The following is a 24769-nucleotide window of genomic DNA, read 5'->3' as shown; positions in this document are numbered from 1 at the left end:
CCCACCCCATGATTTCTAGAACTCCCCCCCCCCCTCCTTCCCGAAGAACAGGTCTCCTGTTTGGGTAACCTACACTTTTAGAATGCACGGCGGTGTTCGCTGTCTAGGCTTCTGGTGAACCTACTGAAATTGTGTCTCAGCTATAGTGGGCCAGAACTATAGTCTGCATTCTTCATGAACTTGAATTAACATTAAAGTCGCATACATAGTGAATATAAAATCGAATTACATGAACAGAATGAAAGATTGTTTGGGGATTGGCTGAATCCAGAACAAGTGATCTGCTAAATGATTACTAGGATTTAGGCCTGCGGTCAAGTTCAGCACCACGGACAGCGGGGTACATCACTTGACTCCAGACACTTCCTTGTCTACGCTGTCTTTGGTTCTAAAACATAATTATGTGTTTTTCGTTTTTTTACTCAGGCACTAACCTATCTGTCAAACGAACACGCATTCCTCTTTCTGGTGTTGATTTTGTCAGATAAATTAATGTGGCCGAAGCTATATGAAGCTCGAATATGTCCACTCTAACTTCAGCAGTAGTGTTTGCCCACTCTGTGAATCAAAAGGATTAATTTGTGCAATGTACTTGGTTTTTGACAAATGTTAACGATTCAATTTATTTCAGTTTCATTGTCAAATGCCTTCTGAGTTTATGTGTCCTACAGTGCGCCTGCGCCTTTTTTTCACGCACCGTGGAGCCCCTCTACAAATGAAATGTAGCCGAGATTCTACACGCTCTGGTCCCAGCAATGCAACTGTCTGTGAAGTCATATGAAAAGATGAAGGGACGGCGCTTTTCTTCACACGATAACACTGATTGAGATTTTGAAGATTTTTTGTCGCTGGCAGAATATTGTCTTGTCCGGTCGGTCCATTTGAATTAAACCCCGGCAACAATCCAGAATGGAGCAAGCGGCAACCGCAGGCATATGATCTTGGCACACTAGACGTGACAGCGGCCGACATTATAGCATCCCCCAACAGGTTAAGGCTGTTTCATTTTCGAGAGAGACGAGAGACGACCGTGCAGCCCTAACCATGTCCTCGAGAGAAAGACCGAAAGGAATAATGACCAAAGACAGCGTTAGCTTGTTGCCTTGCTTCTATTTCGTGGAGGTAAGTTAAGATCTCAATCAACAGCCGCTGAAATCACTTGAGGTTTCCCTGATAGTTTCCATATTTGACCTGTACTACTGTGTATGTTTAATCGATTATGCAACATGCTGTAATCCAAACGAATCCCGTAACAAAATATCAGATGTCTCTAACTGAATTGCTCAGATGTGTTAGTTGTCATTCATTGTTGTTGTCTTTATGTTAGTGTTGTGAATAACACAATCGTTCTCTCTTATAGCATAACATTGAGAATTTGGGGGGTTTATAAATCAATAATTGGATTTCAATGGACTGGTTTGCGTTTATGGCATTCATTCATGAATGCTGGGTTTATGAGATGTTGGCGGATACGGCGCGTTCAGTGTCAAGCTCTGCTCTGCTTAGCCGGTCCGTTCGAACCATCATGTGCCCCATGTAACCATCACATTAGATGGGGTTGAGAGATCAGAGTGGGTCGCCTCAGTCTGTCCCCCATGGCTGTGTACCAGAGGTAGTTGGATAATCACGCTAGCGTGATGAGCAGAGTGCTGTCTGGAGACTGCTTCAGGCTGAAAGACTGTCATTGGCTCCCTGAGCCAAACGGGTTTCGCTTGTCAAGTTTGCTCAAATGTCCATGTGAGCGACGCACGTTTAATTCCTACCTCAGTCAAGTCTACTGAACTACGGCAACTCTACAGTCCTTCCAAACATAACGCACAAATGTATTTCTGGCTTCTCCAAGAGCCAAAACCTTTTCATTATGGTCGTATGACTCAACCACAGGATCATTAAATCACCAATATTTCTGCTAAATTGCTCGCCAGTACTACAACAACAAACCACTTGCCTGAGGTCTAATTTTCCTAGTGTGGAACTAATCGAAGCATGAAGCTTACAGTCAGTAATGTGAGATAACATCGCCAAGAACTTTATACTTGGTAGATTAAATCAAAAGCAACACAGAGGAATCCACTCTTTACTGATTAAATTCTTAGATCTTATTTTTTGAACACTTGTCTACTAGCTTCACTAAAACCCCTAAACTAACCTTAAATGAGTAAGGCTCGGTGGGCGTAACAGTACATTGATATTGGTATGAACGTTTATTCATTTTGCAGACACTCATCAAAAACGACAACTTGTGTACATAACATAAGTGCAGAGTTGTAAAAGTATGTCTTGGTAAAAAAAAAAAAAAAAAACTTTACTCAACTGTGAACAATGCTTTCAGACTGAGGGAAGACCTGTACTACAATTCCCTTGATGGGCAGGGAGCTGAAGCATTATGTAGGGCAATGGGGCACAGCTTCCGTGGAGATTGGGACAAATGGAAGTGCCTTGCTGGAATAAAGTATAAACTCTAATGAAGGCTGGGTTCAGAATACTGTCTGTACAGTAGACGCTGTTACAGCAAACTGAGGGAGGTCTGGAGAAATCCCATTAGCTGAATCCCAGATCCCTTCATTCATGTGTTTATTTTTTCATTCACCCTTTGTGTGAATCAATCATCCCCCCCCTCGCCCCCAAATCTCGGCTTCTGTGTATTGTCTCAGTCTCTCTCTCTCTCTCTCTCTCTCTCTCTCTCTCTCTCTCTCTCTCTCTCTCTCTCTCTCTCTCTCTCTCTCTCTCTCTCTCTCTCTCTCTCTCTCTCTCTCTCTCTCTCTCTCTCTCTCTCTCTCTTGTTCGCTTATTCGCTTATGTCTTTTTCTGTCTGTCTCAGAAGGGGGCCTATGAGTTTTCATGTGTGTCAATGGGGTTTAATGAGAGTGTTAACAGGTCTCGGGGAGTGCGAGACACCCGGTAAACTTCAAACAGCAACGGGGTACTTACAGCTCCAGTGTGTTCGTACAGAGAATCCTCCATTCATACTGCCGCTGGAACTCTAAAAATAGCCGGCGGCCAACCAAGCCTTAGCCCTTGTTTCCATTTGTATACATCCATTATTCAAACTTCACTGTCACTCTGCTTCTCTTTCATTTTCTATAATCACACCGGGTATGGGTCCTTCCCCAGGGAGATTGGAGGCCCTCCTTCCCCTTGGCTCTGTGTGATGAGGGCAGAAGGATGACTCGGGATTTCAATTACACAGCACACCTGGGGATCTGAGGAAACGGATCAGAAAGCTCATCACTCCCCATGTGTTTTTAATGACCATGGCAACATCGCAAATATACCTCGCTGTGTACACTTTCGGAGCTGGTGAAAGTTTATTCGAGTGCCTCCTGTCGTCAACCGGATCGTCCTTTTGTGTTTTTTCTCTTGATCCTTTAGTATTTTAATAACACTTCGTACCTTTAGAAAGAGGTATGTTCATGCACACTACAGAAGTGCTGCCTCTCATCTCCCTATAAGACTGGGCGGCGTGTCTTTCTCTGCCGCGTGCCCCCCCCCCCCCCGTACCACTGACCTATATTCCTGCCAGCCTGCTGTAGCTGAACGTGAGAGACTCTGAGCTGAGGGCACAGCAGGGAGGAGAGGGGAGGTATGGACCGGCAGGAGAGGAGGGGAGGAGAGAGGACTTGCTGAGAGGAGAGGAGAGAGGAGTATCTGAGTGGAGAGGATAAGACAGAAGTGGTTGAGCCCCAAGCTGAACGGAGAGGGAGAAGGGGAGAGGGGAGGAGAGGGAAGAGGAGGAAAGGAGAGGACAGGAGCGGAGACGAGGAAGATGAAAGGAGAGGAGCGGAGGGAATAAAAGTGGTATGCGAGAAGAAGAGATTGGGGGGAGGCAGAGTAAGGGATGGAAGGGGAAGGGAGTGTAATTTGACAAACTATTTTGAAATGCCACAATGCACACCAAAAACATTCTCAGCTGGCAAAGTCAGTCATCATAGTCATAAGTAGGTTTTGACTGAACTCAGTGAATATGAAACATTTCCCCTTCTATCAATGTAATGGGCTAACAAGCTGCAAGATATACCAGTCATGAATATTAAACATCACTGGACAAGAAATATTGCTGGCTAAGCGCTTTTTGATCTACAGTATGTGCTACACTGCAGGGGTGTTGGGTGATGGATAAATAGAGAAATAGATGGATGGAGATATGGATCGACCTTCTATTCACACATAACTGGGGCTTCCATATCCCATCCCTATCACATCATGAACTTATTTAGCAACAAAAGCGACCTTTTTGGCATAAAAAAATTATATAAAGTCAAAGCTAAAAACATTGTATTTACGTAGCCCCTGTTGCAAGCACTGTTATAGAGGGCTTCACAAATACCCACAGACTGGCACCTACATGTAACCAACCTAAACCCTGAAGGAATACAAGGACAAACTCAAAAGAAATAACGGAAAAATTGTGGCAAAAAAAATATCTACTTCTCCATAGACGGTTGGTGAAACAGAAAAATACAGTTAATATAAACTGAAGTGCCCTTGAACACATATACGTTTTGAAAAGAATAGCATCAGTTTGGGGCAACATTCGAAACTATTGTGACCGCACAATGTGGATTCTCAAGAGGATTTAATATTAACCGTACTCTGTACATGTTTTAATAAACGTAGTTATGAATCTGGAAAAGCAGCATGGATGTTTGCCGGGGGCTGAGCACAGACCCCAAGCTGCATTGCTGCCCACATTTGATACCGCGCCACTGTACGTTTAGTTCCACAATTTATTTTGCTGACACATTCAGTTCTATCATAGTTCAGACCTATATAAAAAAGAAACACTTTCAGGTACAAACATTAGCTTGATTATTCTTACATTTTATGGATACTTTCATTTGATACATTTCATGTCAAGCCAATTTACCATTAGACCAAAAGGACATGGACCTCTACGGCAGGTCTACAAACACATTGTCAACCAGACCAACTCTGCAACATTTTAAAATATGTTTTAGGTGTTATTGTTTCAAGTTAACAAGTGAAATACCATTTGGGTCCTGATTTGAATCTAACTTTGTCTTTGTCATTAGTCGTGCCTCTTCATCATTGGTGATGGTGTTATCTGAAGTGTCTGCCCAGTGTGATGGAATATCCTGTTTGGGCCCAACCCACAGGAGAGATCTTATAGAGAATGGCTGAGCTGAGCAGGAAAACTCTGTGACAGGGCTCTGTGAAATGACCCCAGCGATGCAGCCTCCCCTGTCAGAGCCAGGGAAATCACTTTCCCAAAGTTCTCAAAAAGCTCTCTTCATAATGCATGTGTTGTGACACGGCTTATATCTCCTCAGTAGACCTGCAGAAAGTTTACATGTTGAAACAGAGCCATTGGTTTGACTGTCTTTCGTTTCTTAGTTCCAATGTATTCCACAGTCGACTATGCCGTGACTTAGTATTTCTGTCTGTTTTCATTTGTAACAAATGAACGAGAATCGAGTGTTGCTCTCGTTCGTACGAGGTATATCTTTGTGGGTATCCAGCGCCTGATGCTCTCGACACCCCGAGTGTTATTGTAGAGACATTCGGATTGGGCAGATGAACCTCTCTTCCCTCGGGTGACAACGCTTCCACCACAAAGCAGCTCTTTCTGCTACAATAACCCTGATGAGGTTTTCAAGTCTCAACAGGCAACACGGGCACTCACTGTATCCCCTTGTCTCTCTGTTTTCCGTGTCGTTCATTTGTTTCGTTTGTCGACGTCGTCCAGCTCCCCATCCTGGTGTCGTCGGTGGTGAGCCTCTACTTTGTGGAGCTGACGGACATTTTCAAGCCCGTGCGCTCCGGCTACATCTGCAACGACCGGAGCCTGAGCCTGCCCTACATCGATCCCACCCACGAGGTCATCCCCCTCCTCATGCTGCTTTCTCTGGCCTTCTCCGGACCCGCCATCACGGTCAGACCACTGCACATTGCACCCTAAACACACACAAACACACACCATGACCTCGGTCAGGGAGTCATGCGGTTAAGAAGCGGTCACCAGGACAGAGGACTCTGCGCAGGGTTGGGAGGTGACTCACCCAGGGCGTCCTTTTGTCACGGCCACAGCCGTGCCCCCCTATTGTTTTTGGTTTTGCCCTGCCCTAGTGTTTCCCTGTCATTGTCGTCACCTGTCTCGTTCAGTTGTCGTTAGTTTCATTGTGTTCACCTGTGTCTTGTTTGTTTCTGTGTATTTAGGTTCCTGCTTTGTGTCCAGTCTTTGTCTTAGCATTACCCTTTGTCCCTGCGTGTACCCTGTCTGTTTCCCGTTTTGAGAATTAAACCTGTGTTCCTCGCTATGCCTCGGTACTCCCCTGCATTTGGGTCCAACCCAACGTTGTGACACCTTTAGGGCTGGTTCGTTGTCGTTATCCAGTTCAAGGTCACATGCTCATCCTCGGGGTTGGGGTCAGCGGTGCTTGTGGGCCGACAATGTGCAGGCCGTTCTATCTCATCATGCCCGGCAGGGCCTTCTGTGAGCGCCTGGTCGCTTTCTTCCATCAATATAAAAGAGTGTTTATAGGAGTGGATGGATCATGAAACTGCTTCCAGGGAAAGACAAGCCCACACAAGCCTAAGTCATTGAACCACTTCTGTTGGGTTTAGACTGCAGTCGTCTGCATGACATAAATGTTGGAAACACATTATTCCACAACCTCAAGCACACTGGGTCAGCTATATATTGGTCTGCAAATGCTGAAATTGTCACTGTGAATAGGAAGGATCGCACAGTGGAAAACCATCTGTGGTTGGGAGGTTCCACCTATATTCCCTGTTATCCTGTCACTCTACACGCCACCAACATCATATCCACATTCATCCAGTAAGGAATGTATAGTATTCAGATGCTTTTCAGTGGAAGTCATTCTTTTTTTGGAAGCAGGCTGGCTCTGAGATCTCCTAGCAACCAACAGCGAGGGGATCTGGGGGTTTTCCAGGCTTGTCTTGTCAAAACCGTTCTCCATGGCGCGCACGCTCCGGCACTGCAACTGTCAGCCACCGTAAGGTCGCCGCCCACCCCCAGGCATCTTGGGAACACGAGTCCTAAAGTTGATGGCTGTCTTGTATAGGGCAGTCGGAAATGAATGTTTCCCCATGTTGCCTTCCTCCTAAAGAAAGATTTAGTGCGGTCCTCATGGGCAGGACGGATGAGAGTGCCCCGTGTTGACACCAATCCCCGCGCGCTTGGATCGTGGTGGGGGAGGTGGACAAGCGATGATGCACTGCAAGGCAAGAATGTCAGCTGCAGCTGTTGGTGAACGAGCATCTGTTTGTGACATGAAGTCGTTGGTGCTCAGGTGAACGGCCTGATAGGGAATCTACTATCTACTGTAGTCGGGTGTGTGTGGTAGAACTGTGGTTGCGGGGGTGGAAGAGGACGAGGATGAGAGGGAGGAAGGATGTGTGTGTGTGTGTGTTGGCAGCCTGCTCATGCAGAAATGTGCTGATTGCTTCACACTCCGATAGTCCTTCAGTACTGGAGGCAGAGTTCCTCTGTTTTAAGTGTCAAGATGACTGAGTTGTGCTTGTGTGTTATGCCCTCTGAACTAAGCAAAAATTACATGTATATCAAATTAAACTCAAAACGGGGCCCTTTAAATGTTTCTGAGAAAGGTGCCTCTGAGAAAGATGATTTTAAATCTAGAATTGTCCAACTGTCAAACAGTCACATACCTCCAAACTTCAGCGATCTTCTCTCTGCAAGCTTTCTGAAGCGGGGATTTAATATTGGTCTCAGTCCAGATTCCTCCCCAGATCCAATCAATACTTATCTATCAACTTCACTCTTCTAGCTGTCAGACTTAACACGATTTATAAACCAGCTGATAATAAAGCTAAATTGGATGAATGAGAAAAGAAAGCAAATTAACATCAGGCTTTCGCGATGGGATTGCATATAAACGCTATAATAATTGGATATTCCCTTTGCGATCCCCATGCAGATAGCTAAGAAAAATCTGAAAATAGAAATGATAATTGATCAGCATTCCAGGTATTGCTCGTTCAAATCCCTCTTTTACTATGCCCCTCTCTGGTCTATAATGGATTCAGTTTGTGTGTGTGTGTGTGTGCGCGCGTGTCTGTGTGTGCAGGTAGCCAGGTCTCCAACCACTCAGCCAGTTGTCCTAGCTCAAAGACTCGAAAGTCTGTCCTCGATTCCTGGTGTTCTTTGTCCTCTAAAGGCCCCAAAGTCTGACCTCATCAGGTGTGCTTTGAGAAGAGGGAAGAGGAGGGGAAACCAGGAACAAATAGGAGACACGTTTCATGTCTGGGTTATTGGATCAATAAGCCAGTCAGATGGTGAGCGGGTGCTGCCATGGCGATAGCAGTGTGATATCTTGGAACAGGCTAGCGTCACAGTGTGAAGGCAGGCTTCAATAAGGTCTTAGCGACTACCCATAATACCTTGCCATCCAGGCCAGGGAGCCGATCCCTGCTGACATCAAACAGGCTGTCCCACTGGAAAAGAGAACTCCTCTCGAACAACATACAGTACAGTAGGTTGGATAAGGTGTGGTGTGCTTAACCCAATAATTAAAATCAGTGTTGACATACATTGACCTAGGAAGATGACAAAATGATGCGTGTCCTATTCAAATTAAAAGGGCTATTTGCATATCACTTTTTTCGTTTACAAGCGTTGCCACAGATGGCTTCACAGATGACCTTAGACCAGCACATAACACCATTATAAAACTTTAGGAAGACATGGAAAGTCTCTGACACATGATAGAAGACATGTATGTTTTCATTGTTTTCATGTTGTGTCTGTAGTCTAGGATTGCATGTCCACAATGACAGGGATGGAGCGTGATGGATCAAGTTGTCTTAGCTCCTGTATCTGAGATTCATATTGACTGACAGACACAGCAGGAGAGTGTGTAGGGTGGTCAGAAAAGGGAGGGTGTTTGTGTGTGTGTGTGTGTGTGTGTGTGTGACGGAGGTTTACCCTCACAGGTCACGGCACTTAAGTTTCTCCTTTGGGTACTACAACTTATTTCATACATCCATCTCTCGTCTTGCCTTTCTCCATCTTTCCATCCTTCTTTCCTGTCTCGGTCTCTTCTGTGCTCTCCATCCCTCTCACAAATTTCTTCTAATTTCTCTCCTTGTCTTTCCATCTTCCCCCTCTATTTACCTTGTTCTCTTTCTCTTTCTTTCTCTCTCTTTTCCTTGCCACCCCACTCACTCTGTGTGTGTGTGTGTGTGTGTGTGGACACCGCAGAGCTTCCCAGGATCCTGTCGGTGGAAAAAGTCTACTGTCACACCATTTCTCACAGCCCATTGTTTTCCATTGTGCAATCTGAGCCCTGGAACGCATCCATCAACTGTTTGTGTTTACACAACGGCGGCCATATCTCCAAATTCCAGCAGCTGTTCCCATCATCGTTATGATCTTGTCGGTGAAAAGTGATACAAGTCTGGCTTCAGTAAAGGTTGCTAGCCTGCTGCAGTTCTGAGCTAGCCTGCTGTGCTCATCCCGGTGGTACAGCAAGGGATGTCACCAGTGCCTACGAGTAAAGCTGGGGTATTCGTTATGTGAGCACACAGTGCTGCAACAGTATCTTGTCCTCCCCCTAACCTCCCAGCTGGGGTAGTGAGATCCATCCCCCCCCCCCCCTCCACACACAAAGAGAGATGGGGGAGCAGAGCTGGAGAGATCAGTCTGAAGCAGGAGAGGGAAAGGGGGGGTGGAATCGGATCTCTTCAGCCCCTCTGTGTCTGTGGTATCTCTGACACGGCCGCACACTTGTCTCTCTTTGTCAGATAATGATCGGAGAGGGGATTCTGTTCTGCTGTCACTCCCGGAGGAAGAACGGAGTCGGGGCTGAGGCCGATATCAACGCCGCCGGCTGTAACTTCAACTCCTTCATACGACGAGTAGTCAGGTTTGTCGGTAGGTTTTTCAGTCCTTCTTCTCTCTCCATCAGCCGGCCAACAAACAGCTCAGAGGTGTGACAGAGTCGGATATACATGATTAAACACGTACGACATGACGTGGGACGAGCACTTAAAACAAGATGGTGCGCTGTATGTTTGTGTTTGTGTTGCTCATGGGGATACACACATAATTACGTGTGCCTGCGTGCGCGTTTGTGTGCTGTGCATGTGTGGTGCGTGGTGTGTGCTTGCGTGTGATGTGTGTATGTGTGATGTGTGTGTTTGTGACGTCTAGGGGTGCACGTGTTCGGCCTGTGTGCCACAGCTCTCATCACTGACATCATCCAGCTGGCCACAGGCTACCATGCCCCCTACTTCCTGACCGTGTGTAAGCCCAACTACACCACCCTGAACCTCACCTGCGACCAGAACTCCTACATCCTGGACGACATCTGCTCCGGAGCCGACCTCACCATCATCAACCAGGGAAGGTGGGACACTGTGACCTTTCAACTTTGACCTGTAAACTGCCGTTTGTCGCTTTTTTCTTACGGAAGAACTTGGTGGTTTGGATTACTGGGCCCATTGTGAGAGGAGAATACTCAAGGGATCTATTTTGAACAGTGAGCATTATCAAGTTTTACGAGTTTAGCTTCAGCAAAAGAGGGTCTGTATCCTTGCTGTCTTTTATCGGCAGCCAATTTAGGTCCTGGTGCTGTATGTGAGTACAATTCTTCCAATTACTGGGGATTTTTTAGCAGGTTTTCAGAGCAGCAGTGGAATGCCATCTGAACCAGGTTTTTAGGGTGGTTTATGAGGAATTTAGCTCAATGTCAGTTCTGGTTGCTCAGTTCTATTTTCATACCGAAACACGCAGGACTAGACAAGTCTATTTTAGTATCTAACAGTGGGTGCGGGGAAGAAGAGGAGCCCTATTGCTCTTCCTAATGAGGTCTCTTTCAAAGAGAAATATGCTGAAGCACATCAGTAAATAGTAAAACTCCTCGCACTCAACAGTCCTAGTTTGAGAAACCAAAGGCCCGAATGAGCTTCCTTCAATATTGACAAAGTCCATGGAATTCTTGGGAAAATAAATTGCCCTTTTAGAAGGATACTATCTGTGTTCAAACTTTAAAGTCGCCCGTTTAAAGCCTATAGCCTAAGTATTTGTGTGAAGTGAACACTAGACATCAGCCCGTGTTGCTGAAGAACAACTCGAGCCTACCGCCGTAGTTTAGACTGGATCATTTATCGTAGGATATTGGCCATCTTAATGCATCCTTTGTCACTTTAGTATCATCCAGAATAAATCGATTCATCCTTCTTCCCCTTGCCGTGGAAGACAAAATGCCAAGTTGTCCCGCTGATTCATGCGTCTCACCTGCGTGCGAAACCACTCCGACCCGCTTTGTCATTCTGCCGACGGATGCACACCGTCAAGCGTCGCATCCATCCTCGGTACAAACAGAAAATGGCGAGACAGACCATTAAATTCCTCCTGAACCTTTTTAACCCTCCGCTCGAGCTGCTGCCAGAGGCGTAAACAGGCTGTGCTCTTCTATGTGGCTACACTAATTAACCACAGACCCCGCTAGAGACATGCCAGCGTGGAACAGTGGAATTGTCTTTCACGTTGGAGGGTTGCAGATAGATAATGCGTCAGTGAAGACGTAAGAATGCGTGATGTTCATTTAGCTAAGTCAATCATACAGACAGGCCTTATTTTTCAGATCTCTTGTGTGGTTGTGGTGAACGTTAACGATTAACGAGGAGTAAACAATGTGGTTAGGGTTCTGTTATATGTATTTTGATCTTTCAACCAAATGATGCTGTGTGTACACTATCAGTGGGAGAGCCAAAACAATAACAGGGTCAGATCTTGGGAGAAGTACACTATTAAAGTGTAGCTCAGTGAATAACTGGGGCACCAGTTTAATTACATTATCCACGGTGTTATGTAGCTTTTAGTAATGCCTCAGATAAGCTCTTTACGGCATGCAGTCATCTACGATGCAAGCGCTGCACTCAAAATGAATCTAGAGCACTTTCATAATGATGTGTTATGTGTGTGTGTGCTTACCTGTCTCCATATGTGTGCCTGTCTGTCTAGTTGACTTCACTACATGTGTGTGTGTGTCAGTGTGTGTGTGTGTCAATATGTGTGAGTGTGTTTGTGTTCTGTCTGTTCCATTGTTTGTGGGTGTGTGTGTGTCAGTGTGTCGGTGAGTCTGTGTATCCTTGGATGTTGTTTTGAGATAGCATCTCATTCAGCTGGTGTGAGGGTGATATTTATGTTTCCAATGACTCGTGTGCTAAGTGTGGGCTGAGGCGGCAACGTTGTTATTTCTATTCATCCGTCTCTTCCAGAAAATCCTTCCCTTCACAGCACGCCACCCTGGCATCCTTCGCTGCCGTCTACGTCTCGGTGAGTTATCCGTCCCAACCGCACCACAGTCCTCCCCCCCTCGCCATATCCAAACCCCTCCGGATTGGCTGGCGCACTTGGCAGATGACTCCAGCAAGCCTTTATGTGGCATATTCAATCAACCATTGTACCTGGGTGTTGCGGATTCAATCATCTGTGTTCTAAATAGAGCAGCTCGCCCACAAATCAGTCCTGTCTCCCATTGTTGCTTGTTTTCCGAGTCAGGTTCATCATCCTCATTTCCTGAAGCGAGATTAACCTCCCAGGTTAGTACAGCAGCAGCCACTTCCTGTGTGGGCTAGTAGGACATTGAGTTCATGCTGATAGATACTAAAGAACAAACCCCTGAAGCTGGCCGATTGGTGTCCGAGGCACGTTACCCAGAATCCCGAGCACTGCTGGGTCCACAGTGAGGGCTGGAAGCCATAAATCTACTGTAATATAGTACCTCCATGGGGGAGAGTGCTGACTCATGTGTTGTGAAATATAAACAACACTCTGCTACACTGTGACCTCTTCACAAAGGAGAGGACACAGAAGGAGGGATATATATATATATATATATATATATATATATAGAGAGAGAGAGAGAGAGAGAGAGAGAGGGAGAGATAGAGAGAGAGAAAGAGAGAGAGAGAGATAGAAAATAAGAAAGAAAGAGAGAGAGACAGAGTACTGTAGAGGGAGCAAGAGAAATAGAGAGAAAGAGGCAGAGGAAGAGAAAGAGAGTATCACCCTAACCCTACAAATGCACCACAAGGTGACCAGTGACAAACACCTTGCATTCAAACGATAACCTGACCTACAACTTCTCTCCACCCTGGACCAGCATGTGCAGATGGAGCAGTGCCGGGCGTGCTAACCCCCCCCCCCCCTCCCCCCCCCCCCTCTCTGTGTGTGCTCCAGATGTACTTCAACAGCACACTGACAGACTCCTCCAAGCTGCTGAAGCCCTTGCTGGTCTTCTCCTTCATCATGTGTGGCATCATCTGCGGCCTGACCAGGATCATCCAGTACAAGAACCACGCCATCGACGTCTACCTGGGCTTCCTGCTGGGTGGAGGCATCGCCGTCTACCTGGTAGGAATCTGAACCCGGCCACTTCTCATGTGACCGATGTTGCTTCCCTTTGGGCCGAATCAGCCTCACTCTCGTTCGATCCTATTGTTTGACCGTGATCCTATTGAGGATGGAACGTAGGGGGTTTGTTTAATGTGAACCCCCTCTCCCCCCTCCAGGGAATGTATGCCGTGGGGAACTTCCAGCCCAACGAGGAGATCTGCTGCCCCCCTCCCCCGCCTCCACAGCGTCCCACCTGCACCCTCCCCCACATCAGCCAGGAGGCCGGGCGCCACCTGCAGGCCAAGGGCTTGTCCGCGTCCCACTCGGAGGGCATCCTGCACCGCAACCTCCACCACTGCCCCAACGACCCAGCGGGCAGCCTGAAGAGGTCGAGCGCCGGCGCGGAGGCCATCTCGCCCCGCGGCCTCCCGAGTCAGGACAGCCTGGTGACCTTCAGCCACACCCTGCCGCGGGCGCACACGCCGGCAACGCTGGAGGAGGCGGCCCGGCGCAGCGCCGCCATCCACGCCACCATGGACTCCAGCCGCTCCAAGCAGCTGCTGTCCCAGTGGAAGAGCAAGAACGAGGGCCGCAAGGCGTCCCTGCAGAGCCCCCACGCCTCCGACTCCTGCTCCTCCTCGGAGATGGGGGGCCAGCTCCCCCCGCCGCACCTTTACCACCACGGCAGCATGGAGCTCCGCTCCTGCCCCGACCCCTCGGCCATGGGCCTGGGCATGAACGGAGGAGACCACCTGTACCCCCACCCCTACCTGGCGGCAGGCTCCAGCAACACCCTGCCCAGCAACTGCAGCGGGCTGACGGGGGGAGCTCGGATGTCCATGCAGTCCCGACCCGGCTCCTCCCAGCTTGTTCACATCCCCGAGGAGACCCACGAGACCTTCAACAGCTCCTCCCCCAGGTCGGCCAGCACCACGGGGGAGGACGTGGCGGCCAACAGCTCCGCCCGCGACAACTGGATGAAGGCCGCCGAGAAGAGCGGCGCCCCCTCGAGGGCCAACGGAGGAGGGCCGGGCCAGCCCCGGATCATGCAGGTCATCGCCATGTCCAAACAGCAGGGGCTCCTCCACTCCAAGAGCCTGGACGAGAGCAGCATTGGCTGTGAAGGGAGTTGCCAGGCTGGGTCCGGCCCGGGTCGCTATCGCTCGCTGACCGACCAGGATCCTCCCAGCGCTCCGGCCAGCACGCTGGGCAGCGCGGTGGGGAGCATCTCCGGAAGCACCGGGGCCATCGTGCGGGTGGAGGCCCACCCCGAGAACCACCTACCCCTGGTCCAGGCTCCGTCCGTGGACGGGAGCGGCTCGTGGAGATGGAGGTCCCAGGATGGAGGAGGTGGTGGAGGAGGGTGTAGTGTCCGTCAGTCCTTCGAACTCAATGACCTCAACAGAGACTCGGAGAGTTCCGAGTTGGCCAGGGACGGCACCATAGACAGGAAGAGAGTGACGGTCCACAACCCCCACAGTGCTAACAGCACCCCAGTCCCCACCCAGAGTCAACACCCAGGGGACCCCCGCCTCCAGGCCCAGCCCATCACCACCATAAGGGTCACCCCTGTGGAGGGGAGTGGGGTCGGGGGTGGGGGCGGGGTCGGATACGCTGCTTCGGACTCGGCTCCTTCAGTGGCGTCCAGTCGGGACTCGACTCTCCGGAGGAAAGGGAATAACATCATTTTGATCCCAGAGAGGGGAACCAGCCCAGATACGACCCGGAATATCTTCTACAAGGGGACCTCATCCACCCCTGCTTTTAAGGAATGACTTCTTAAAGAGACAGTACACTGGATATTAGTGACATCGTAACGATATAAACGTGAGGGCATTTGTTACAGTCTCTGACTATAGTATGTTTACAGCCACAGTCAGTGATTTGACGCAATATCCAGATGTATTTGATTGACCAAACAGGCATGTGTTTTGCTCACACTTAAGCACAAATCCTTTTCGTGTTCTATAGGTTTGACTTTTCTTTGTTACTTATGCCGTCACTGACACATGATAGGAATGGTGTAGCATTGATATTGTGCCAGTGTCATTTTAAAACATAGTTTGAGTTGAATAAGTGTTTCTATTCAACATGTTTACCTTTTCACATCAAATTGCTATTATGTAAAGATATAGTGAAATATTAGACTTGTGCACCATAACTGTGGAAACAAACGTTTTTTTTTGCACTTTTCTCCTAATGTAAATATTGTATTTTTACTTGGTGCTAAACCACTCGCACTATCTAGATTAATTACATAATCTAACAAAAAAAATTACATTATTTTGCAAAGATTGATGGTTACTATCTTGATAACAGAAAGACAAATACCTTTTGTATGATACTTTCTGGTATACAAATTCCATATAACCTAGAGAAAACTGTGTTGATGACCAAAAGTGCTTGGTATACTTACTGTAGCTACGACTTCAATATGCTGTGAAATGCACTGATGTTTATTTTTTACTCTAGTGTCCTTGACAGTGACATTGTTGTGTTCCCTTTATAGAAATATCCTATCTATGGCACACAGTACAGACATCAGGTATATATATATGTCCAAATGTCACACTCAGATAACATGGATGGCCCTTCTTTGATACTCGGTCGGGTGTGTGAGAACCAGGTTGACTCTTAACTGTGACGGTGGGTTAGGGTTCAACAGAGATCTCACCAAGCAGCGCTGCGTTTGAGTCCGTTTTCATTTTTCTCTCCATGTAAAGCACTGTTCTCACCTTATGAAATATATATAATCTAAGTTAGACTGTAGCATAGGACAGATATATACTCTGTTCGATCCTCCTTGTAAGTTTACCAGTTGAGTAGACACCGTCGAGTGGAGTGGAGATTCTACTGTGTTATTGTTCGAAGAGGCACTCGATGTCATCTATTTCTGCCGCAGACTGTGAGTTGTTTTGGGCAAGATAAAAATAGAAAAGTATTTTCTTTTCTCACAAAGACCTTGACACTGTATCCTGGCTAATGTTAGCTATCAGAAGTGACTAACCCTTAGAAGTGTGTTACGAATCCTGTGCATATCAGTGACAAATAATTGAATTAATAAATAGTTAATTAATTTTCATTTTAGCACCCCATGATGAGTCAACATATGTTATGTAATTATGAAGAAACGTTATGAATTCATTTTCCACCTAGGACTTTGAAGTGAATAACAACACAATATATGCCAAAGGGTATTTTTTAAGTAAATGCAATTACAACTTGGTTCTTTTTCGTGTCATATAGTTCTGTACTATAAACAGTAGCAGGCCCCTGTAGCCATGGTTAACCCTGTGTTGTCCTGACCAGTCTTTTATGGGGAAGATTCTATTATTTCAGATCCAGTGTCTCTCTGCTCATCCCATTGCACATTTAGCTGGACTCGCTCTATGAACTGACTTCAGATCATTAAAGTGACTGTGAAACCAGAGAATCAATGTACTGGAGTGACTGAAAACGAAATGGTGATCAATAATCTTCTCCTGTCATACCGAACATACAACGCACGTTTATCAGGGCAGATGGCAAACTGTGTGTTGTCTAAGTATTGGAATAAATGTTTGCAATTTATACTGATGAAATCATTTCAACTGGAGTAGACTTGATATCATTTACCAATTTAATTCTTCTATCAGCTCTTCCTCAATGTTTTCCTCTATCAGGCTATCACTTTAGATTCAGTTTTTAGGAGAGTGCTTGAAGCTCTGGGCATCTGCCCCAAGCGAACCGTGGAAATTGTCTGATCTCTGTGTTCGACCTCATGAAAGGCTAGCTTTGTTTAGTGTTCCCAAAGAAGACTCTCCCAGACGCATCACAGAGATCCCTGTTTTTATGGTTATTACCGAATCATTCAAATCAAGCTGTCTCGTTCTCTCCTAAGATATGCCAAGCTGCCCTTTTCATCAAAGTTCAAAAGAGCAATAATAATTTCACAGTTTGATGCAGCTCTCTCTGTCTCCCCCCGTCTCCAATCTTTCTCTGATTTTCTAACCACTCTCTCTGTCTCTCTCTCTCTGTCTCTCCCTCCTCTCTTCTCTCTCTCCCTCTCTCTGAACCACCCACTGCTTTCACTCACTGTGTATAAGAAGCCATACTTGTAAGCATTGCCATGTATAATTACCATCATTGGCTCCTAAGTAGGTCAGTGAATTGACCTAAATGGAAGGTTCCAGCACTCACAGGGAAAGCTTATCTTGGTAAGGAGGATGAGGATGAGAAACTAGGAAAACCAACACAGCACACAATCAACTGTATGGTTTCTGCCAACCGAGCCATGTGTAAACTAATCAAGCATCACACCACTCACAAACACAAACACATAGAAGGGCACACTTTCTCCTTTCTTTCTTTCCACACACACAGGCACACTCTCTCACACACACACACACACACACACACACACACACACACACACACACACACACAGGTGAGCACTCTCTCACACACACACGAGACAATGAATCCCCATCAGAAACACAGTGGCCGTGTCTGGTCAGAGCGGCAGCCATGTTTGGGTCACAGTGGCATCCCCCACGTTAGCTAACGCTGAGGAAAGTGTCCAAGGTTGGTGGCGTAAGAACAGTTGGTCTTTCTGGGTCTTCTGCTGTGAGGCATGCCTGTCAGGGTCAGTTCAGCCAAGTGGAAAGTGGATACCTGGGTGCTGAGTGCAAGGTGAACTGTAACAGGAGAGTTGTAGTGTGAAAGACAACACCTGACCCGGCAAGGCTAAGGATGTCATCTCAACTTGAGTCACTGTGATAAGAGAAAACCCAGGCATGAACTCATTGGACGCATCTGGCAGCGGTATACTTGACAGCTGGAGTAGGGGTTAATCTCTGAAAACAGTTATGTACTGTATACTCGTTTTTTATAAATACTTGAGATTATTTTGAGACTTTCATGATTGGATTAGGAAGGTGTTATCATATATTTAACATATGTCACCATAAGCCTTTTGGTCTATACCAGGCTTGAGGTTTTAGCAATGCAAACTGATCTATGTTTTATTATATGCTTATCTTCATGCTTGGTTTATTGATGCTCGTAGCAATAGTGTTAAATCTTCTTCGTCACCCACCCCCTCAGTTCAATGTAGGTCAAAGAGAAAGAGGGTAATGCACATTTAAATAATTTGTCAAGTTTCTCCATCTTTATGAATGAGATAGCTTGCTTGGTATTTAGAATATGTACTCTTGAATTATGAATTCAAACATTTTAAATAATTTACCCTTCACTCCGTTAAGAGTAGACGGTAGAAATGCTGGTGGTATTAGTATAAATATTGGCTTTGAACTGCTCCAGTGTTACCACCTAATTATTTTCTAGACCTATCAGGGCATGTAATTGTCTCAGAAAAAAAACATCACAAATCAGTTTGTGCAAAGACAATAACTTTTTGGGGGGTCTCAACAACCTATTCAAATCACAGTGGATAGCGGAGCATTAGCGACGTGTTCAGTTGAACTCCTTAACACACATCCCTCTTGTTGTTCTGACAGTGCCCTACAGTACGGTCCATCTCAACCCACGGATGAGCAACACATCGCAGCCAGCAGAGCCTTGTGTTACCGTCGTGACACGGTTGTCACTGCAATTAGAACGCTGCCCGGAGGCCGGATGTCTTCCTGAGGACGTGTGTCTCTTGCAAAGGTGCCGACACAAGAACAACTCCCAAACCTATGACGTAAGCACGTTTATTTTCCAGTCAACGGACAGCCAATTAGGCTGGGTGTGTTCTAGGACAGGCTCAGAGGGGCCTCGGGAGAACGGAGAAAAGAACATCTTCAAAGCTGTCGGCGCCTCGCGACCTCTGAGCTCCGTTAGAGTCAAGGTTAGGATACTGTTAGTGAGGTAACCAAGGGAAGAGCGAACAGGGACAGCGGTAAAACAATGGTCTCATACAGACTGTAGTTAAAGTCAGACAACGGCATCTCTCAGTGTCCTTCTAAATTATCGGATGACCTTCTGGGGCTGTTTAATGGAACGACTCAATTACTGTATACAATTCTGGAACTCAACGGCCCATTAAAAACAAGAATGAGTTGGCAGAGGGGTCCAACCAAATCACACGAAACAAAAAAAACACACAATAAAACAGGAAGATGATATCTGTCTTTCCCAGTATCCCATTACAGTACAGAAAAGTGCAGAGCGGTACAGTGTAGGTTAGGAATAGCTATGGACAGATGGCTTCTTCACTGTGGGCTTGTCTAAGGGTCTCTCTGAGCTTCTGCATTGGAGCCCGCTGAACCATCAACGCTGGGTTGATGCATCTAACGCCAAATGTTTTCATCGAGGGAAATGATTTGCCCTTTGAACTGCATTTACTGTGCATACAATTTCACTCTCCGCTTCAGCAACTTTCAGCTCTTGTATGGCTGGGTGGACTGTGTTGTTTACTGGGGTTGAATGAAGGATTGGACACTTCCAGCACCCTCTCTGGGCTATGAATACATTTACATTTACATTTACATTTATTCATTTAGCAGACGCTTTTATCCAAAGCGACTTCCAAGAGAGAGCTTCACAAAGTGCATAGGTCACTGATAATAACAACAAGATAGCCCCACAGCATTGCGGGTAGTCAAAAACAAGAAGTACATATTGTGAACAACCAAAAAATAGTGCTAAAGGGAAGAAACCATAAGAGCATGTAGTTAAACAAGTTAAAAATTACACAACATTAATCTCTAAGTGCAGGTGTACCTGTAGGAAAGCAATCAAAATAGGATTAACTAGAAAAATAATACAACAGTTTAAATCAGCTACCACCAACCAACAAGAGCAACAGTCTAAGCAAGAGTCATTGTGAACCTTGAGGAAACTAGCGTTGGGTTCAGCAAACCATTCCTAAGTACCATTGTACTCCCGGAACAAGTGTGTCTTGAGCCTTCTCTTGAATACGCCACTCTGACACTGAGCACCCTATCTACATATTGCGTTCCCCGTCTGTTCCAATGCCGTCTGTTCAAGAGTGTACAGCTCCTTCAACGGGACACGACTCTCATGGTGCACATGATGTGAGGAACAGTAGGATCACAGAGATGGAGATTTTTTACACAGAGAAAAGACCATTCACAGATCATACTTATTGTTTTTTGTTGATGTTTTTTTTTATGCTGTGATGTCATTATAAAGGTAGGTACGGCTGTGCCTGATCGGATGGGACAGGGACCAGGCACGAGGGAGGGGGGCTAGGAGGATGAACAGGCGGACGGAAGGCTATTCTTATTACCTGTCATATCAATGTGGAGCCATGGCTCACGTGAGACTGCCCTATGAGAGACCCAGATGCAGTACATCCACTCGAGTTCATCAGGCTGTTGACCCTTTCCTGTGTCAGGTGGTGGACAGGGTTTGGATATTCGTCGTTTTCGAATGGTTTTTTAAGTAAACGGAAACGTCAGAAGACTGTATAGCTTACTTCAGTGTTTCTCAAATGGGAATGCTCGTACACATAGGGGTCAGCAGACGTACTACTTAGGGTACTACACTTAGGGTACTGGAAAATAAAAGATCACGAGAATATATCATGAAAATATTGGAGTAAATGTTTTTTTAATGCAATATAAAAATGGATACACAGGGTTCTTGGATTCAGAAATCAAGATAAGGGGGGTATTGAAGACACTGGCAGACTCTGTTTTGAGATCATTGCAGCCGTAAAGAGACAATGTTTTCGGATCAAGTCTGCCTGTCTTTTTGAGAGGTACTTTGCCAAACACTGACGTCAGCATTTTGTTTTTCAATTATCACCATCATCCACTCTCCAGAACTTCTAGAAAAAGAAAAAACTTTGAATTTGTCCATGGCAACAGTAGAATTTCCACTCTGAAGACTAGGGGTTGGTCCATCAACAACTGACAAGCCCTTAACCTTCTGACCATGGTGGGTATGAATTTTGGCAGTACACCACAGTATATTTTCAACACAAGTTCAATCATCTCATATTAGAGCTTGTCCAAATAATATTAATTCATTATGGTTTAATGTTGTTTGCTCAACTGGTGAACTCTAAAACTCTTTCAAGATGATAGACGAAGACAAATAATATATAAGTTAACACGCACGATTGTGATTTAGTTCAGTGAATAGAAAGGCTTCCCTCTCATTTTCTACTCCTGTAGACATCCAAGCAGCTGTGTGTGCCCTACTTTTGTGACCAACACCTTCAAAGAAGAATTAAGTGGGGGTGTAGTGTGCCCATGTGTGGGAGGAAGATTATCCTAATTACTAACTGTCAGTGAGTTAGCTTCCTGTATTTGCAACCCAACATGCATAAACTGTAGTGCGCAAACATTCAGAGTAAACTAGCCTGATAGCGAGGCTAAATCATCAAATCGCAATTTCAAAGGTTTCTTTTGACAATTCCAGGATTAACCGCATGTGTATTTCCCTTTTTTCCCTTTCTCTCTCACACTCTCTTCCTCTCTGTCATTCAGAAGAACCACCCACCCCCCCACCCACCCCCCAGCCACCCCCTTACTGAGTGGCCTAGTTTTACAGCACCAGGGTGAATGGCTGGGTAGAGTTCTTCACGGAACAGTTTCATTAACAAATGTATGGGAACTTAAGAACTCCTGAAACCTCTTGGGGAACAGCAGACTCATTCATGGAATATTCAGCTCAGTTTGGAGAGGCTCTGTCTGTGAGAAGTACCTCCCGCAGTAGTAGAAGTGTAAGGCTCGCGGTAGGACTAGGTAGCAGGAGCCTTCTAACTGCTGTCCGATATCTGGGCTCCACAAAATGTATGATGCATATTCACTTTAGCTTTAGCAGTGAAAAGCTGATTCCAGAATCCATACATTTATTGATAATGTACCGTATTTATTTCTTTATTTTGCTAACAAGAAACACAGAATATGCATATTTCATAGTGCTCCCCAGCACGTTGTCGAGAGTATAAGCGAACCGCTTTTGAAACGATTGAAAAAGGGGACTGAAAAGAGCAGCAGGAACACTGTACAATGCTAACATGGTTGTTTCACATGCTTTCGAATGAGAGAGACATCATTAAAACATTAAACACTCTTTCGCCTCCAGTGGTTTGCTGTGCTGCGCGGGTGAAGGAATCCCCAGCCATTTCAACTTTTGGAGTTGTTGTGTTGTCCTTGTACTTTTTGTTTTGGAAAGTGTCGTTTTTGACTCTCACTCTAACCCAGTTTGTCAGCCAACTGGAATGGTATAAATTTCAAAGAAAACATTTATGTGAAGTTTTTGCTTCTGCTCCCAAGACGTTGATAGCTTTGAGGTAGGTTTATGTGTACGCGAGTGTGTGCGGTGTGTGTGTGTGTTTTGGGGGACAGTAATGGCATTATTTTACATACATCTTTTTTGAGAAGGTTTTTGAGGACGCTTTGGGGACGTGATCTTTCTGCTGTAGAACCCACCTGTGACCGTTCACCTTTATCTTCATCCATACCTACCAAAGCATGACACAGCAAGCATGTCTGTCATCAGCAGTAGTAGACGACTACCACTAGACAACACCAATCACAGTGTCACACGTATTCCAGGAACAGTGTCTTCGGAGCAACCATGAGTATTTTATGAACGGCTGCTAGATAAAGGTTAGCGGGCATGTCCCGTCCTCTTCAATTACGCTCACGGCGTTTCACTGAAAACCAAAAAAAACCAGACAAGGCAAAACGCATGCATTAGAAATATGTGAACTGAAGTTCACACGTTTGAGGAAGTGATCCCGGTGACCTTTCCCACACGCCACACACACATTCACACACACCTTCTGTATTAAACTAGTGTTCACACAATTGCTGTGAAAGCCATTTTCTAACAAAGTCTTCCTAGCATCCAAAGAGCCCTTTACATGTAAGTATCCCTCGTCCCATCTACAAAGACCCCCACCCTGACAGACAACGTATATCAAAATGATTGCCAAGTCAAGCTGCAGGACACTTAGAAATGTATAAAAAGCTGTGATCACATTTATTTTCCTGAAGTCAACATGGAGGCCCAACGCGACATTTAAATCACCTCAATGTACAGAGGCTACTGTGAGCCTGCAGTAAATCAAAGTGACACTTTCAGATGTGCACTCGCACGAGTGCCTCCCGTTTACATGCAGCCTATAGAATATGTATGGGGGGGGGGGGGGGCAAGCAGCGCGTGTGTTTGTGTATGTGTGTGTGTGAAAGAGAGAAAAATAAAGAAATACCAGACAGCATTTCTTTAATACAGTTGGAAACCCGTAAATCATCGTTCACCACACTGTCCGATGATGAAAAGATGAAAGTACTCTTAGGGGAGGGACACACAGCCTCCCTATCTGGACGATTTCTTAAAGAGTGCCATGACATGAGGGAAAACCTGAGTATACCGTAACCAGCCTTTGTTTTGATCTAGTTTAGATTTTATTGTCACTGTGTCTTACAAATGACTATTTGTTGATGTATGGTTTTCTGTTATTGTGCCTCAAGCTTTGGCAATAGGGTTGTACTGACTGTCATGCTAATAAAGCTGAATTGAATTGAATTGAAAGAGAGAGAGCGAGAAAGAGAGAGAAGAGAGACAGAAACAGAGAGGACAGAGGGAGAGGAGAAAGAGAGAGATAGAAGAGAAAGAGAGATAGCGATGGTGGACACTGCTTTTCATTGGCGGGCGTGAATAATCACCATGACAACCACACCTGCTGAATAACGTCCAAAGTGCTGCTAAGTGCAGCTGTCAGTTTTGCTCCCTCACTCAACCTGCTCTCTCCCGGAGCCTGGATCCTGAAAGCAGGCGTCTCACTCTCAGCTTAGCTGCTCTACACCAGGACATCTAGAAGATTCTGTGGATGTGTCTGAGTGTTTATATGTATAATATGAATGAGTGTGCGCGTGTGTGTGTGTGTGCATAGGCGCGCAGGCTTGTGTGTGTGCGGGTGTGCCTCCAGATTTACAATCCTCAGACGTGCTGTAAAGGCAGTAGCGATGATCAAATTGAACATCTCCTAACACAGCAATAGAAGGGACTGGAAAGCTACCATACATAGAATATTCAATATTCCTGGGGGTAGACATTTGCACACACACACACACGCACATGCACATACACACAATGTACACAAACACAGATGTTTCATTGTCAAAGAAATACCTACTGTAAAGGGCAAGCTCAGTCTTCAAGCTGACATGGTGAGTTGTTACTTTTGACAGTGATCTACTGAAGACCTTGATGGATTCCAAAACTGAGTTCACAATATTGTTCTTCACAGTCTTCCACCAGATTTCCATTCTTCAAAGACCACCAGTAAAATGATGAAAGGGCCTTCTGACAGTATTTGCTCTGAAAAATGCATGCAGACTCAAATACACAGACACATACAGAAATACACATGGACACACACACACACACACACGTCTTATTAAAGTTAGAAGCAGCAGGAGGTAAGAGAAAGGGTCTGACTCAGCATTTGGTTCT

At 45.9% G+C, this 24769-nt stretch overlaps 1 protein-coding gene across 2 annotated transcripts; it reads left to right on the top strand.

The window, feature by feature from the left end:
• The first annotated feature begins 745 nt into the window (after nt 1–745).
• Nucleotides 746–16887, top strand: LOC124470514 (phospholipid phosphatase-related protein type 4). 2 transcript variants are annotated; one of them, XM_047024431.1, is made up of 7 exons: nt 746–1122; nt 5708–5893; nt 9748–9877; nt 10157–10352; nt 12229–12286; nt 13193–13366; nt 13525–16887. In XM_047024431.1, exons 1-7 carry the CDS (start codon nt 1045–1047, stop codon nt 15121–15123), a joined length of 2421 nt encoding a protein of 806 aa, XP_046880387.1. In that variant the 5' UTR covers nt 746–1044; the 3' UTR covers nt 15124–16887. The 2 variants fall into 2 exon arrangements, with proteins under 2 accessions (XP_046880387.1, XP_046880388.1); XM_047024432.1 differs by lacking the exon at nt 5708–5893.
• The last annotated feature ends 7882 nt before the right edge of the window (nt 16888–24769 follow it).

This window comes from Hypomesus transpacificus, chromosome 8 (genome assembly GCF_021917145.1).
Source record: "Hypomesus transpacificus isolate Combined female chromosome 8, fHypTra1, whole genome shotgun sequence".
NCBI classification, from domain to species: Eukaryota; Metazoa; Chordata; class Actinopteri; order Osmeriformes; family Osmeridae; genus Hypomesus; species Hypomesus transpacificus.
The sequence above is the reverse complement of the archived record's forward strand: the minus strand, read 5'-3'. Positions and strand labels throughout refer to the sequence as shown.

Coding starts and splice junctions, on each gene's coding strand:
- LOC124470514 (XM_047024431.1), top strand. CDS start 1,045: ATGTCCTCGAGAGAAAGACCGAAAGGAATAATGACCAAAGACAGCGTT. Junction 9,878..10,156: donor ACGAGTAGTCAGGTTTGTCG/GTAGGTTTTTCA, acceptor TGTGACGTCTAG/GGGTGCACGTGTTCGGCCTG. Junction 12,287..13,192: donor TCGCTGCCGTCTACGTCTCG/GTGAGTTATCCG, acceptor TGTGTGCTCCAG/ATGTACTTCAACAGCACACT.